Source organism: Hemibagrus wyckioides, linkage group LG06 (assembly GCF_019097595.1).
Source record: "Hemibagrus wyckioides isolate EC202008001 linkage group LG06, SWU_Hwy_1.0, whole genome shotgun sequence".
In the NCBI taxonomy this organism is placed as follows: Eukaryota; Metazoa; Chordata; class Actinopteri; order Siluriformes; family Bagridae; genus Hemibagrus; species Hemibagrus wyckioides.
Genome location: NC_080715.1, coordinates 11979880 through 11996360, shown reverse-complemented (window position 1 = coordinate 11996360; position 16481 = coordinate 11979880). Strand labels below are relative to the sequence as shown.

At 42.0% G+C, this 16481-nt stretch overlaps 1 protein-coding gene across 4 annotated transcripts in view; it reads right to left on the bottom strand.

Moving 5' to 3' along the window:
* Positions 1-16481, bottom strand: part of hdac4 (histone deacetylase 4) — a 170106-nt gene that overhangs the window by 51109 nt on the left and 102516 nt on the right. For all 4 annotated transcript variants that reach the window (XM_058391174.1, XM_058391176.1, XM_058391177.1 and 1 more), the window contains 2 exons: positions 10609-10729; positions 8606-8724 (listed from right to left, as the gene is read on the bottom strand). In XM_058391174.1, the coding sequence (XP_058247157.1) occupies positions 8606-8724; positions 10609-10729 (240 nt within the window). The remainder of the gene's footprint in view (positions 1-8605; positions 8725-10608; positions 10730-16481) is intronic.

The following is a 16481-nucleotide window of genomic DNA, read 5'->3' as shown; positions in this document are numbered from 1 at the left end:
AGCCCACAGGGCAGCATAACACACTCGAGGAAAGCCCTCTTCAGCATATATGCACTACATTGCCAAAAGTTTTGGGACACCCCTCCAAATCATTGAATTCAGGGGTTGGGCTCGGCACCTTAGTTCCAGTAAAAGGAACTCTTAATGCTTCAGCATACCAAGACATTGTGGACAATTTCATGCTCCCAACCTTGTGGGAACAGTTTGGGGATGACCCCTTCCTGTTCCAGCATGACTGCACACCAGTGCACAAAGCAAGGTCCATAAAGACATGGATGAGTGAGTCCTGACCTCAACCTGATAGAACACCTTTGGGATGAATTAGAGCGAAGACTGCAAGACAGGTCTCCTCGTCCAACATCAGTGCCTGACCTCACACACTCCTAAACCTTGTGGAAAGCCTTTCAAGAAGAGCTGAAGCTGCTATAGCTGCAAAGGGTGGGCCAACTCCACATTAAATTCATGTGCATGTAAAAGCAGATGTCCCAGAACTTTTGGCAATATAGTTATAGTGTATCTGAGATCACAGCATCTAGTGTCACTTTGGTTGACATGGGAGAGAGTAACAGCATCTAACAGCAATGCCATTTTCTTTCTCTCAGACTCAAAGGAAAAATGGATGCGACATCACTGGGATTTGAACTTAAACATCTGTCCTATTCTCGTCATTTGTTGCGCCATTAGGGAGTCCTCAGAAAATGTCAACCACACAAGACACAGCCTTATGGTTAGGAAGTTTACTGTAGTGTGGCACCGGGGTATAATCTAGCGCTCTGTTCCGTTTAATTGACAGGATAATACATAATACGAATGCAATGCTGTAATCCCCCACCCCACCCCACCCCCACCCCAAGCTCAATGGGATGGATTCAAGGCTGAAGGCAGTAGCTAGTCTCAACATCTGCTTTCGAATAAATGCAATTCCCAAACTTCTTTATCAGAAGCTGTCTGACTTTACTGCTGATATGTTTCCAAGCTTTCCAGGTTGTTAATACCTTCCCTGCTGCTCGATGAAATAACTTAAAATAGTCCTGGACAATTTTATATCCTCATGCTCCCACGCTTTAGAAAGAGAATGGTGGGCTAATGCCATCGTTTTGCAGAAGCTTGTCATTTTCTATGTTGCATTACTATTTATCATAATGTTTGTTGCACTTTTCTGCACATATCCAGCACAAGGTATCATGGGACGTATTATTGGAATGTTGCAGATATCCACAGAATGTTATTACCTGCTTTTAAAGAAAAAAAAACAACAGACTAAATTGCTCTGAAATTCACACACAATGCAAACAGTGCCCATGTACTACAAGGGTTTGCAAATATTAAAGCGGTGAGAACACTGCAGTCTGTTCATCCAGCATCAGACCCCAAACAGTAATAAGAAAGGATTTACAGCTGTAGATCTTACCTCACCTCCTGCTGTCGTTCTACACAGGGACGCTTTTGTTACGAGAAATGTGCTTCTGTATGGATTAGCCTATAACGTTCTCTCATAAAAAGACAAAGTATCGCCGCATGGGAGTACATCTCAAACACACACCATCTGGGCTCCCTGTGTCTAGCTTCTTGCCAGAAATTGCACATAGATAACACGAAGAGAGAGAGAGAGAGAAAGAGAGAGAGAGAGAGAGAGAGAGAGAGAGAGAGAGGAAAAAAAAAGATAGAAATTAAAAGTGATGTTGAATTTCAAAGCCAGGCTTAGTTTGACCTCCTGCAGTAATAACAATAGAAAACAGAGAAGTACAGCTCAGCACGACCTCCTGTAAGTGTGCTGATTAGAATGCATAAAACGGGTTATTAATCAGATACTAAAGAGATCTCGGTTGCATGAAAGATGGTTATCTGTGTGCACCCTGGGTAGACACCAAATTCTGAGAAGGCAATTGCAAAAACATTACCAGGAGAATAGCTGTAGTAGCCTCGTTGATGTTCGTCCCATTGGTACAACCGGATTAAAGACTGGCACGCAGCATGTGCACAGCTGAAATGAGTTGGAGCAGCTGACTGCAAAGTGCAATGGATTGGGTTCTTCACAAGGCCATAAAACAAGAACATTAGGAACCCAACTGTTGATGTGCATCTTGCATTTTGGCACAGGTGCTTAAATAAACGGCCGAGGAAAGCGGTGCCGGATCGTTCGCTGATCACCTCTTCAGCATCCGGTCCGGTTTAAGCTCATCAAGACGTGGAAATGACTCCAACTCCTCACGAGCATTAATCAATCTCGGAGTTCATACACTCATTAACTCCACATCACAGTTCATCAGAGGCTGAAAACCTTTCGCGCGCTGATGAATAAGTACAGTATCTAGTTCTTGAGAAAAAGATTTCCTCTGTTCTGGGGGTCTAGTCATCTCTATTCGGACGCAATAAAGGCACCCTGGTACATAAGGGGAAAGGGAGTGTCATTCGGCATCTGCACCTGACACGGCTGAGGAACGCGACTGACAAAGACGAGGAGGTAAAAAAGACCGAGCAGAAGGAGAGGCGAGGAAAGCCATTCCCCCCTGCACTATAAAGCTTGATGAAGGCTGATGAGAAAGCTCTGCAAGGGACTTTAAGTGCCATCAAGGACACGCAGTGACTGTGCCAACTATGGCAAGTCACCAGCCGAGTGCAGTAGAATGAGCAGGAAATGATACACAAGTCGTCTGCTGAGATCCATTTAATAAGCGCTTAGCGCTGTTAGAAAGAGTTCGAATCAGGTGAACGAGCTCCGAGAGCTGTTCATGGTCTAATATAAGGGAGGAGAGCACACGCTGTACCGTGTGAGGAATGAGTACTGTCCTCAGCAGCTCTGAGGACACTGGAATAGCTCCCTCTCATGGGACTGTCACTTTCCTAAACAAATACATAGAAACGGTGAGCAGCAGACTGCTCTACAGGACACAGAGATGTACCTACAAAAAAAAGAGTTCTGATTAAAGCCGATCACACACACAAGCAGTGAATATTCATATACCGTGTCTGTTGGGTTTGGGCAAAGCAACTGATATATTTACTTTAGAAATTGATTAGGACACAGAAAATATTCTGATCTCCAGCACATGGCTTGTTTTTGAGGAATAGCATTAAGTGATATAACATTAATAATGTTACTGATTTGAAAAAGGTTGGTGTGGAAATAGCAGGTTTTTGTTTTGTGGTTTTAAGCATTGCTTTGTAGGAAAATCGACTACTAAAATGTTTCGGTCATTTCTGTTTGTTTCGTTTCACTGAAACTTACTTCAACGCCCGTGCATTCTGTCACTATAAAACTACTAAAATAGTAGAAGTGCGTTAATATAAACCTGAGGCTTGTCTTGCTCCTTGTTCCTAACTCCTTTCAGAGCTGTGGAGAATTAATGAAATATTTTATTGTAATGTTTACGTGTGTTTATGTAACTCTTTTTGTTTTTTTCCATGATGATGTGATGTGGGTAAAGATTTAGAATAACAATTAACAGCTTAATTAACAATAATTAAAAATAATAAAGAACCTTCTGACCAACTAGAATCGAGAATGCTTAGTATTCTTGGTATTATTTGAAGATCATACCAGGTTTAGTTAATAGTTAAGTGAGTCAGTGCTGCCCTCCACCCATTAGCGGCAGTAAGGATATAACGAGTTCAGTGGTGCACGAGTTGGCGATAAAGCTTGCATACACAATCATATTACAAAAACAACAGACTTGACATAGCTCCAAATTTCAACCGGGATGCAAGCATGTATAAAAAGATAGTGTGGAAGGTTTCTTATGACTCAGAGGAAGTGTTTGTTTTCATGTTGAGGCTGATGTGCGAGGAAAAAATAATAATAAAAAGATTCGCCATTCACTTGCTCATCGGAAGTCAAGCTGTTTTGGAGGTGTACTCTGCAGCCAAAAGGAAATGCTTCACATAGTTATAGCAGGTTCTCGACGTTTTTCCCGTTCCGTGTCTTTGACATGTGACATGTGGTATGGCTCCAGCAGGTCCGTCCCCCGCTGTGCCGTGTTTAGCGAACATTAAGGCCCAAACTGTAGCCTTCGGGGGTTGTGGAGACTAACTGCTTTAGTGCCGCAGCCTGATTCCTTCCAGATTGCTGCAGTTTTTGCTTGATGCTGGATGGTCCGCTCCAAATGAAAATCACCATGTCAACATAAATGTGAACGGTGCTTCATTATAACAAGGAGGCGGCTCACGTGGAGGACAACTGGGAGGCTAGGCTGCTGGAATAATAACGGCTTCCTACTGCGCGCCTAACAAAAGAGCTCAGATATTACTACAGGGGTGTTACGCATTTCAGGTAACAAGCCGCATTACACTTAGTCCAATGTCATGCGGGCGTGACTGAAAAATACGCCACAACAAGTCCTTTTGAGCGTGTTCACTTAACATCATTTATCAGGGGTACATATTAAAAAAAAAAAAAAAGTAATAGAAAAAGTAATAAAAGCTGTGATTGCTTCAGTATTTATTCCTGTTGCTGTGAAAGCCATAAATTTGCTCTTGTGGAAAGAGACAGGGTTACAGCGTCACATTTTCAGCTTCCTAATGAACATTTACATTTCATGACCGCATTTTGTCAGTAGTTGTGTTTATAGCCTTGCATTAATTCCTCGAGTGGAATAATAAAGTCTGTTTCAGCTCACGATTTTGTTTCTAAATGTATTTAGAGGACCGGATTAGAACCTTCATCAGCCCAAACCTTTATGCTTGACACCTTTAGCTGTAGACATTCCACGTGTAATTAACTTCGAAACAAATATGAATGAAATAATTTTTTAGTAATTGCTTTTATTTATCTAAAAATTTCCCATCTGCCACTTTTTCCATCCATCGTCTCATTTTACTTCCTGTGGGAAAAGCTGGAGTTGAATTGATCTCATACAGTTGAACAGTGTAGTTAAATGAGGGCAGAGAAAGGACCTGACCAATGGAAATATCAAATCTGTGACCCTCATGTCAGCTGGCACACAAAGGCTGTGTTCTCTCTTTCTGAATAAGAGTGCCCTATACACGGCTCCGCATGCACCCGCGAATGAATGGACGAAGACACAAGAGCACTCCAGCAGCTCGTTTCCACCCTCATTCACCCCTCGTGCGTCATGAGAGGGGGGAGGGGGTATGGGGGGGGAGACAACAAAAAGCCAAATCATGAATTGGAACAGAGGAGGACACAGATTGTCTGCTCTATCGCTAATCAGAGAGGTGAAAGGCTCATGTAAAAGTGAGGGAGCTTATTTGAAAAGAGAGACAGAGAGAGAGAGAGAGAGAGACTGCTTTCTGATGGGGAAAAGAGGAAGACATGGAGCTTCTGTGACAGGAGACGGAGCGCTCTACCCAGCCCCAGGAATGCACCGCAGCAGCCAGAGCAAACTGAGGTTTATCTACAGCGGGAGAGCTGGAATCAACACTCAGACGTGCCTCGCCACAAAGTGAAGAACTGTGACCATACAGAGGAACGCTTGACTTGAGGTTTAGATTCTTTCCCCTGTATAAAAAAAAAAAAAAAAAACCTTCCTGAAGGCGTGTCCCTGAGTTAATTAATTCGTTTGGGAAATAAAACTGCAGATACCTCCAAAAAAAAAAAAAGAAGAAGAAAAGGTGTTTTAAAGTAATAGCTTAGTAATTTCTAGCCACATAGAGATGCACCAAGTGATGTGGAATTAAATCAGACACGACTTTCAGCATCAGGTCTCATGAAATAAACAGAAAACCACTTCACTTAAATCTCATGTATAACAGAAGTTTAGGGGAAGATCCTAATGAAGACAAAATCTTTTGCATGTTTTTAAGGAGTCACTTCTTGAAAGTCTGAAAAATTAAGCAAAAAATCTGTATAACTAGTCCCTTTTAGAGGTCATGTTAAAGGTGGAAGAATTTATCCTGTCACATGTCTACTGCACAAAACCTTCAGGAAAGTGTAAATAAATAAAATCTGACCAGTGGTTCTTTCCTCACCAAAGAGCCCTTCAAAACCTACTTCCTAGACCTTCAGAGGATACCGGATGTATTTTTCTATTTTTATTTATTTATTTAACTTTCATTTGAAATTGCTCCCGGGTAAAACGATGGTGTAACAGGTACTGTAGCATCTCCAACTCACAGCTTCAGAAATCTGTATGATCCTGAGCTTGGGTTAATATCTGTGTTGGTTTCTTCTGGGTTCTCTGGTTTCCTCCCACCTAGCGGTTGTTGAAGTGACAGTACCAAATTCCCCCTAGGTGTGAATGAGTGGATGTGTGTGCATGGTGCTCTACAATGGAATGATGTCCCATTCAGGATATATTCCTCCCTCATCCTCAGCATTCCAGGGAGTGGCTCCGGATCCACTGAGAGACTTAATGAAAATGCATGAATTACTCTATTGTTGAAAATAAAATGACGAAACCATTTTGGTTAGACGTTCTCATACACTTTCCATTCTGTAGCCACATATTTTAAATGTTTAGAGGTAATATTCAGCCCTTGGACTGGCTAAAGTTCCTTTATAGAAATAATAGCAGATACTCTACAAGCATGATGAACTGAAATCAGGCTGGGAACATACTAGAGTTTTCCTTCTTCCCACTACCAAATGAACACATGGTGCAATGCTAAAGTGACAAAGATTCCAATTTTGAGTTCAGGAAATACAGACTCCGGATTCAGTGATCCTCTGCCCTGTGATATGATGCTCTATGGAAGTAGATCCACCCACTGATGCTCTCTCGCTCGTACAGTGATGGGCATATTGCAGCTGTAACATCCCCTTCTTCTCCATCCTAGCCTAGCTGTAATTGCTCTGGTGTCTCAGGGGGCTGCGAGTGTACAGGGAGCCTAGGCCCAGCTGCACTGCAGTACTCTGACAGGTCCATTTCCAGCATGATTAATGAGAGCAGTGGCCTAATCTCAGGCAGCCTAAGGTGAGTGTGCAAAGGGAAGGCCCTTAAGTGCAGCTCTCCTGCTGAGGGGAGCAGCTCAGGACCTCAGGCTCCGGCTGCACTCTCTCAGGGCCTCGTGTTGGGCGCTGATCTGCCTTACTCACCGGTTCACTTGTAATAATGCTTAGCAGCTGGCAGACATCCCGCTGCAGTGCCTAGCATAGTCACTTCCTCAACCGCACACGTCTGCAGAAGCTTGGGCTGAGCGTAACGAAGTAGAACTGGGTAAAAGCCACAGACATCAGTCACAGAAAACCTTCTTGCACAACACAGCCAGACACCCAGCTATAAATAGCGAGTCAATGTGACCAATAACCACCAATCTCAAGAAGAAGCAATGGGACCGGATATGTCATCAACCAAAGCCAGCAATTTTGCAGAAGGAGGAGAATTAGGAAATGGTGCAAGAACTTGGAAACAGCAGTTTATGGCATTCTGTGATCCTTTTGGACTATTACACTCCTCACCAAGGAGCTAATAATTGCCACTGTGTTTAAGAGTTCATGTTCTCATCGTCAGGCTGGTGCATGGGCCTGTCTAATTGCAGAGTTGTGCTTAGCCAATAAGATACTGGCAAGACTCTTGTATCCAGGTAAGCAGTTAACACATATCAACATCAATGATCTTCTGATCTTTTCATGTAAGGCCTTGTTCACTACCTTGGGTGATCCAGGACCAAGAGGAATGCTACAGCTGAACAGACAGCCGTTCACACTGGTACTTTTATGAATCTCTGCTGACAACGTCTTAAAAAAAAAAAAAAAAAAAAAAAAAAAAAAAAAAAAAGGAAAAACCATAACCAAAACCAGAGACCTGACAATTCTGGCACTTTGACATTGCTGGGAATGTGCTGCTTTACACGTTACAATGCAGCTACATGTATCTCTGACCACTTCTGCAAGTGCTCAGGTCACAGGTGATTGAGCCAGTTCACGCCTGTACTTAACTCTGTCGGCTTCTGCTCTGTGCACGAGGTATCCACTGTATGTTATTTCTCATGGAGAAAACCTGCATTTCTCTCAACTGAGAATCTGAGCAGTCCATATGCTACAAATAAAAAAAAGAAAAAAGAAAGAAAGGGCTCACGTAGGCGAAAGACGCATCTTTCTGAAGTGTTCCCCTTTTTACTGTCAACAGTTGAAGGAAAGGTACTAATTCTAGGAGGCTGATGGCAGGTTTAACAGAGAGAGACAGAAAAGAGAGACAGAGAGAACATTCCTTTCTGGCTCATGGCTGTTTGCCTCCCTGATTTAAACTCCAAGTGATGAAAAGGGTCGCTCTCTCAGCCTTCTGGGATTGATGGCAGGGCCTGTCATCGTAGCAAAGTTGTGTGTTACCAGACAGCCAGGATAAAGACATAAAGTTTCCACTGGCTGAGTCCTGCGCCTGACCACAAGCCTCCTTACACGGGTTTTGCATCATTACTTCAGTTTGTTTGGATTTATGCTTACATGCAGCCCGAGACTGAAAGCTTCATAGCTGTGTGTTCGGGACAGAAATAGAAATGGTGAGAATTCTTCTCCTAGCAGAAAAGCTCACACTGACGGTGAAGGTTATCAGTCGTGAGGATCAGTGTGTGGGAAGTGAGACAGAGATCAAGTTGTTTGCTGGTCTGGGATCGGAATCAGAACGAGGCTAAATAAAGATAAGTCAGCTCTGAGTGTATCAGAGGAATGTCTGATCATCGTTAACGGTGCTGCGGGAAGTTATGTTACCTGTCTTGCGGAGTGGAAAGTCGTTTTTGGAATCGTAGAGTCCCAGCACTGGGTGGTTGTAAGTGGACATCCCTGTCTGAGGAGGAGAACTCTGATCCAGTGAACTGTGCTGGGTTTTCCTGTAAAACATGAAAATTGAACGTTATTTAAAAATAAATAAAACCTTACATACTGTCTCGTTTTATTTTTTTTTTAATTTTTTGAATCCACAGCCCTTATTAATCTCTGACCATTATTTTTTCCACTCTTTCTCTGACTCAAGCTCCGAACCAAACGAGGGAGGGAGTTCGACCAAAAAAACCCAAAGAGTCAACATCACCTATTTCAGCCAGACGGCCTCAAACATCATAAATTCATCCAGAAGACACCCTTTCATCTTCTTGAAATAATATTATTCCATCCTCAATACAGGTTACAAATCCGAATCCTGTAAAGGAATCTAAGCTTCACTTAAGAAAAAATCCCTACAGCTTTTAACACACGGGTATTTATGGCTCGTTATTTTCATTTCTTTTCTATTTTTTTGGATTTCCAAATTCTCAAAGAGTTTGAGTAGAGGCAGCTCACCGTTTCTGTACAGTATATTAGACGAGCAATTTGGAATAAGTGTTCGTATTAAATATAATGAGGGAGCGCAACAAGCAAAAGCATCTAAAGCCACGGGTTTGCATACGCAGACGCATAAGACAGCAGAACAACAGAAGCAAAAAGGTAAAGCGAGGACACAGACACCATCTGGACCCAGTTTTGAAAAGATGATCATCTTTTTCTCTGTCGAAAATGTTTGCAGACTAATAGAGCTGTGTTACACAGGACCTCGAATACACTATTGTTCAGATTCGTGTCTACAACACAGCTGCAACACAACCTACGAACAACTTGTAAATAAATAAATAAATAAATAAATAATATTTTGTTTTAATCAGTGCACTACACACTCTCCCAAGTGACTAAATGTTAGGAAGCAATGCTGCATTAGAATATAATAAGGCCATGCTACCACTGATACACTGATGAAACACACACCGTCTTACAGAGACAACTTCCCAGAAACGAGCTTTATGCCGCACAACAGCGAAACCTCAGCGACAACATTCACAAAACGGCCGCTTCCAGTGCCAAGGCAGGCGATTTGGCACGCGACCAACCCAACCTACTCACTTTGCCTACTTTCCCATCATCTTAAAAAAAAATAAGCTGCGTGTTTAGCGTCGTGAGTGATGAGCTTCTGGAACCTGCTGCAATTAGAAGAAATGACTGATGGTTGAAAGCAGTCGGTATAAATGTTTTGATCAATAAAACATACGGCTTTCCCCCCGTAGGCATTCTTTGTTAAGCCGTCGCTGTTGATCTAACTGGGAAGGTGAGATAGTAAACAAGGCTTTACTGATACGCAGGAAGCCGAGCCGAGCCGCTCGGTATGCGACGTGAAGGAAACGTGAACAGAGTGGACAACTCCACCTTGTTCATGCTGTGTGTAAGGAATTTATCTTCCCTCTCCCAGATGCACGTTCATAAGAGAAAAAGATAAACGAACAAAAAAAAAAAGAAGAAAGAAATAACTCCACTATGCTGATATTCATTCTCTTCACAATCCCCTCGCTCCCTCCCTTCACTTTATCTGAACCTGACAGATAACGAGTGTGTGCATTTTTTTTTTTCTCTCCCCCGAACCTGCTGCTTAAAACAAAGTTGCTCTTATCTTTCACTTTGCTCTTCAAATTTCAGAACAATCCAGAAACACCTTATTTCCCTCCATTAAAAAAAAAAATCTCTAACTGCTGAGGTTGGACTGATAAAAAAAAAAAAAAAAAAAGTCAGAAGGTAGACAGAAACTTCACTCAGGTCTCTGTTTACTCATGTCCCGGGTCTTATTCCTGTAAATCACGCTGGCTCTCTGGCTCGCCCTTCCTTTTAAAAAATATTCCCATTTCATAGCTTGCCTTATTTGTGATTTCTGACTGGAGGTGTGGAAATGTTTCTTTTTTTTTTTCTTAACTTACCAGTATGAGTAGCGTGGGTCATTGGGCATGCAGTGGTTGAGGCTCCTCTGGGCCAGGGCTTTCTTCTTATTCAGCACAAACTCCTGGAGACGCATCTTCACCTCCGTGCTCGCCACCGCACCTGCCAATCAGAGCGCAGCGTTCAGAAACAGTGCCCCGCCTACTACGCGGATGCCGTGGAGTGCTGAGAGCAACAAAATCCTGGTGCTGAGTTTAGATTTATCTTCATCTCATTACTTTTACTGTAGGAACATGGTGTCGTTTCTCCCTTTGCTATGCTTTGTTTTGATCGATTTTAAGAAGAAAATAAGCTCGACATCGATACACTTTTAATACACGGAGCAATATTTCAATTTCAATCCCTAGTTTTAATTTTTTTTGGCATGTAAACACAACTCCAAAGTGCCAGAAGTGTGAACTCGACTTCACTGACTCATACTACAACTCACACAGCTACTACAGCTCCTGCCAGGAAAATCATTAGCTTAAATAATCACTTCTGATACGCTCGGAATCAGTTATAAAAACATGCCAATCTCAGTATTCACTACATAATGGCTATTAATCTAATTACATGTGTACCCTGATAATGCTGTAAATCACAGTTTGACTTTTATGATTACAGTTTGGATATCTGATGAACGCCAGAGCCGTTTTATTCCCACGTGTGTATGTGAGGTGCAACACATCCTCCATACATCCTCATACACTGCAGCACTGTGCTGCTCGTCTAGTGACGCTAATGTTAAAGTAAAACTTTAACTCGCGGCCCTGTGATAAACCCGATGATGGGAGTGTTTGGAACACAGCACCATTGCATCCTCAAGGCTTCATGACTCACTGGAATGTGTGTGTGTGATGACGGGCAAAGTGTTTCGCATTTGAAGATGAATGAAGTTCAGAGCTCGTTTTATCTAAACAGCAAGCGCACAGGATCGCAATAGAATAGAAAAATGAAGCACCTGAGTTGTACTTCTAACTGTTACAACTGTAGTGCTGACACTGGAGATACCTTCCAAAAATGCAACCTAAACATACACTATACTGCCAAACGTTTTGGGACGTCTGCATTTACATGCTCATGAATGTAATATGGAGTTGGCCCGCCCTTTGCAGCTATAACAGCTCCAACTCTTCTGGGAAGGCTTTCCACAAGGTTTAGGAGTGTGTTTATAGGAATTTTTGACCATTCCACTAGAAGCGCATTTGTGAGGTCAGGCACTGATGCTGGACGAGAAGGCCTGGCTCACAGTCTCCACTCCCAAAGATGTTCTATCTGGTTGATGTGCAGGCCAGTGCAGTTCCTCCACACCAAACTCACTCATCCATGTCTTTATGGACCTGGCTTTGTGCACTGGTGTGGAGTCATGTTGCAACAGGAAGCGGTCATCCACAAACTATTCCCACAAAGTTGGGAGCATGAAATTGTCCAAAATGTCTTGGTATACTGAAGCATTAAGAGTTCCTTTCACTGGAACTAAGGGGCCAAGCCCAGCTCCTGAAAAACAACACCTGAATTCAATGATTTGGAGGGGTGGCCCAAAACTTTTGGCAATATAGTGCATCTTTACTTTACATTAAGCAACGTGTAACTCTATTAAATATATGTCTTTCAGCTGATACTCAATATAACTACACTCCAATGTGACATTTAAGACACAATATGGCCTAATCATTTGTTTATTATTGCTCTGCTAGCAGAAAAAGATCCAGACAAAACTATGGGTGCGTCTCAAAAGTCAGGGCGCTGATCAGGGAGTCAGACATTTTAAGAGCTGTCTCAATTGTGTTATCGTTTCAAAACACTAATACTGACTCATTTCACCATGTTTCTTTACTGGAGATCATGGACATTTCTTCATTCTCAAATCTAAGTAGCTTATGGTTGTAGCTCTCAAATGATTACTTCCCATAATGCTTTTAAAGTTTATTTGACATTCTATATATGGTTTATCCGAGTCTAATGACTTCAGGACTTAATTGTTTTTAAAAACTCCACTAGCTAGCTTTTGATCCAATTTGAAGTACCAGGTGTGATTAAGCTAATAAATTTAACATGATATAAAAATCTTAAATATTTGATATGTTTGTTTTTTTTTTTTTTTACAGTGACTGATGAGGAAATTAGAACTTCGCTAAAAATTGAGTCAACAGTGAGCCACAGTGTTTAAGAATGCCCACAATTGAGTACATGATATAGTGATTCACAGCCTAGGAAGCTTGGGATCTGATTGAGACACACCCCTAGACCAGCTTTATAGCTGACCAGCAGTCTTCATCTCATAAGCTTCCATACTAAAATCAGAAGCTATATTCAAGAAAAGGTAGAGTTTGTTAATGATGTCACTGTAGTAATGGTTTCAGTAAGACCGATGTCAGAACTGGAAGAAATTTCAGAGCAGTTATATTAAATAGAAGCACTCTTGGAACGCCACTCGTCCAGTTAAATTTGTGGACTGGAACTAACTGTTGCATAAATGGTTCTTAATCTGTTTGAGTGGTTGTCTGCCAAACAAGTGCCTGTGTAAACTGTTAATATTAGAACGAGTGCATTAATATTTAACCTTTCAGCTGGAAATACTGTTAGAACTGTGTGTATTGGGGTCTAAAATAAAATAAAATAAAATAAAATAATAATTTTCTGACCAATCAGTGCTGTGGTATAAAGAAGTAATTATCATACTTCACCTTTTAAAAAAATAAATAAATAAATAAACCGGCGATTTAAAGAGCTTCTACTCCATCACATTGCTCTCTCTTCTGTTAAATGGTGTGCTGTGATTTGTCTGAACCCTCATTACAACAGTGCTTACTGACCAACATCGCAGGCGTCACTCAATGCTACAATAAAGAGTGCTTGAATTTGCCCCTAAAAACAAAAACTCTAGACATTACTAGCACGCACAACTGTAGCTCGGATTTCACTGACCAACGTAACGCAGCTTTGCAGAAATTCGGATGTAGATTTGGATTCAGACTGTGCAACAGAGGCAGAGAAAACCCCCTGAGGAAACCTTGAGGGGAAACTAGACTCAAACGTGAACCCGTCTTCATCTGGGTATAATCCTGGGTATCGTTTGGATCGTTTGGACAGGGTTGGATTTTCTATACATTTCTTTCCTTTTTGCGGGGTATCACGGAATAATGACGATGCAAATAAGCCATCCCATAAACTCTCTGACGACACTAAGCCCTTTCTCTACAGCTATCAGTACAGTATAGTGCAGACTGACACCTGTGTGGGGTTTTTTTTGGCGAAGGTGTTTTCCCTTTAATGTTGCTGTAAAAGAGAGCGAGTTTGTCGGACAATACCGCTGAGACCGTGTCAGTCAAACAAAGCTGTGTGTTTATTTCTCTCTCTCTCTCTTTAAAGGAAGAGGTTTTTCTCACAGCTCTCGCTACAATTTCCACCTTTCCCATCATCCGTAAACAAGCCTCGGGAGACCTCTGCCAGCTTCACACACCCACTCGGCGACCCACAAACTTCCGCCACCAGGCAACACACGCTTACAGCCAGCAACAGGTGAGTGAAATCTCAGGTGGCTGAGAAGAAAGCCAGTGATCAGCAGTAGGAGTAGTGTGGAGGCGTGTGCTTTCTAATCTCGGAGTCTCAGCGGGACCTGGAGGCTATGCTGGGACTTTCACTGACATACAGCTCGGAGGATTCCTGCGTTCGCACCGCAGCTGTGACAAGGAAGGGAATTAAAGTGAGAAATAAGCCCTGGAACCCAAAATCGGAGCATGCTCAAACAAAACGAAATCTCAGTGTACCACGTTACGGGTCTTTAATGCATACGGCTAGCTCTTGGAAATGTTTTGTTGTTATCTTCGAGTCATCTCTTTAGCTGCTGCACTTGAGCCCACATCAAGGACTACTGATAGCTGACATGCACAAGCTCCTTTCGCCTACGTGAAAACAAAGAGCTCTGTACTAGATGGTCTATCAGCAGACGGTGTACGTAATCAAAAAATAAGTCCAGAGGAAGCTGTAAAATAAAGCGCATACTCTGGAATGGAAAAGCGGTATTCTGGGCGCCTCAAGATTTTATACCAAAGCTATTTGTATTTTGGCCATTGCTGCCAGGGAACAATAATGATTAAACTCCAAAAGCTGGAAAAATAATTTGATATGTTTAAACATAAAGCACTTCATGGTGGTGTAACTACAGAGCATGCTAAGTGGTAGCTAGGGTGGAGGTAGCTCAAGTGGTTAAAGCTCTGGGTTGTTGATTGGAAGATCAGGGTTCAAGCCCCAGCACTGCTAAGCTGCCATTGTTGAGCCCTTACGCAAGGCCTTTAACCCCACCTGCTCCAGGGGCGCTGCATCACGGCTGACCTTGCACTCTTACCCTAACTCTCCAAGGATGGGATATTCGAAGAAAGAATTTCACTGTGCAGTAATGTAAATGTGACATTAAAGGCTATTTAACTATTGGCTCAGAATCCCACCATCTGCTGCACTACACATATCAGCAACTGCAAAAATGATTATTGAAAATGAAGGAGAGGCAGGTCTGCGAAGGTGACAAACTCAGGCAGAAGACACTACTGTCACTGTCATATAATGTGACTGTCACCTTTAACTAGCACAATACAAACACAGAGGCCAAAAAAACTTGAGTTTGCCCCTGTTTGGTTGTGTCCATGTTCAGAATTAAATGCCTTTGTCATGCCACACTCATGCAGTGATGGTCTGTGCTTCAACAATTTGTAGTTTTTCATAACGGTTTCTGTTTTTATCTAGCCGACTAAGGGCAAACTCAGCCAATAATGTTTCAATCTTTGAAGTAAATATTGATCTCAAACCTATTTCTGCTCTCTGAGATGCCTCAAGAGTTGCTCATAAGCATCTGAAATTTGAAGGCGCTATCTTCAATTACTGTACTAAAATTCTGTGGAAGCTTATCCAACAGAAGGAAAAAACACGTCTCATACTAAAAAAACCTAAAAAAGTGTCCTCCATTCATTTTATATCAGACTCAGATCCAGAAAATAACTCATTTAGTTATAATTCACTAGTGAACTGGTCAAAAAAGGGTTAAACATCCTGAGAGAAACTGACGTCACTAGAGCCAGACACAAATAATCATTTTAATTGCAACGTGAGAAGAGAATAACGCAGCTCTTATGACTTCCATGTCTTTTAGTCCAGGCCTCAAGCACCACTAAAAAACTACATTAAAAAACTTTATCCATAATATATTAATGATAATTACAGTCATGTTAATGTAATATTAATATATTAATGCATGCAACGAGCTAATTGGCTTTTCACATTATGCTATTATACTATTACCTTATTTTGAGTCAGTTAAATTTCTGGGGTAAAACAAACAATGGAGTTGACGACACACTTGTCTGGTGGGGGGGGGATTATTTATTTATTATTTATTCAGTTCTGATATAATATATTCTGATAAAGATATTTATCAAGGAACCGTTGTGGTCTTGTGCTGTTCTTCTAGTCCTTCCTCCTCAAGGTTTGCCCTCAAAGGTTGTAGAAGCCTGTATTTGTCACATTATACATTAGTAAAATTCTTTTTTTCCCTTAGCATATCTCAGCTTGTTAGGAAGTTAAGGTCAGAGTGCAGGGTCAGTTATAATACAGCACCCTGGAGCAGAGAGGGTTAAGGGCCTTGCTCAAGGGCCCAGCAGTGGCAGCCTGGCAGTGCTGGGGCTTGAACTCCCAACCTTCTGCTCAATATCCCAATGGATATTTGAGCTACCATAGCCTTTCTGTCATTCACCTCTGACCTTTCTCACCAGCGAGGCGTTTCTGCCTGAGGAGCTGCCGCTTATGGGATGTGGTTTGCACCATTCTGTGTGAACTCCAGAAACAGTTCCCAGGACATCCATGTCTGTAGTCAATGTCA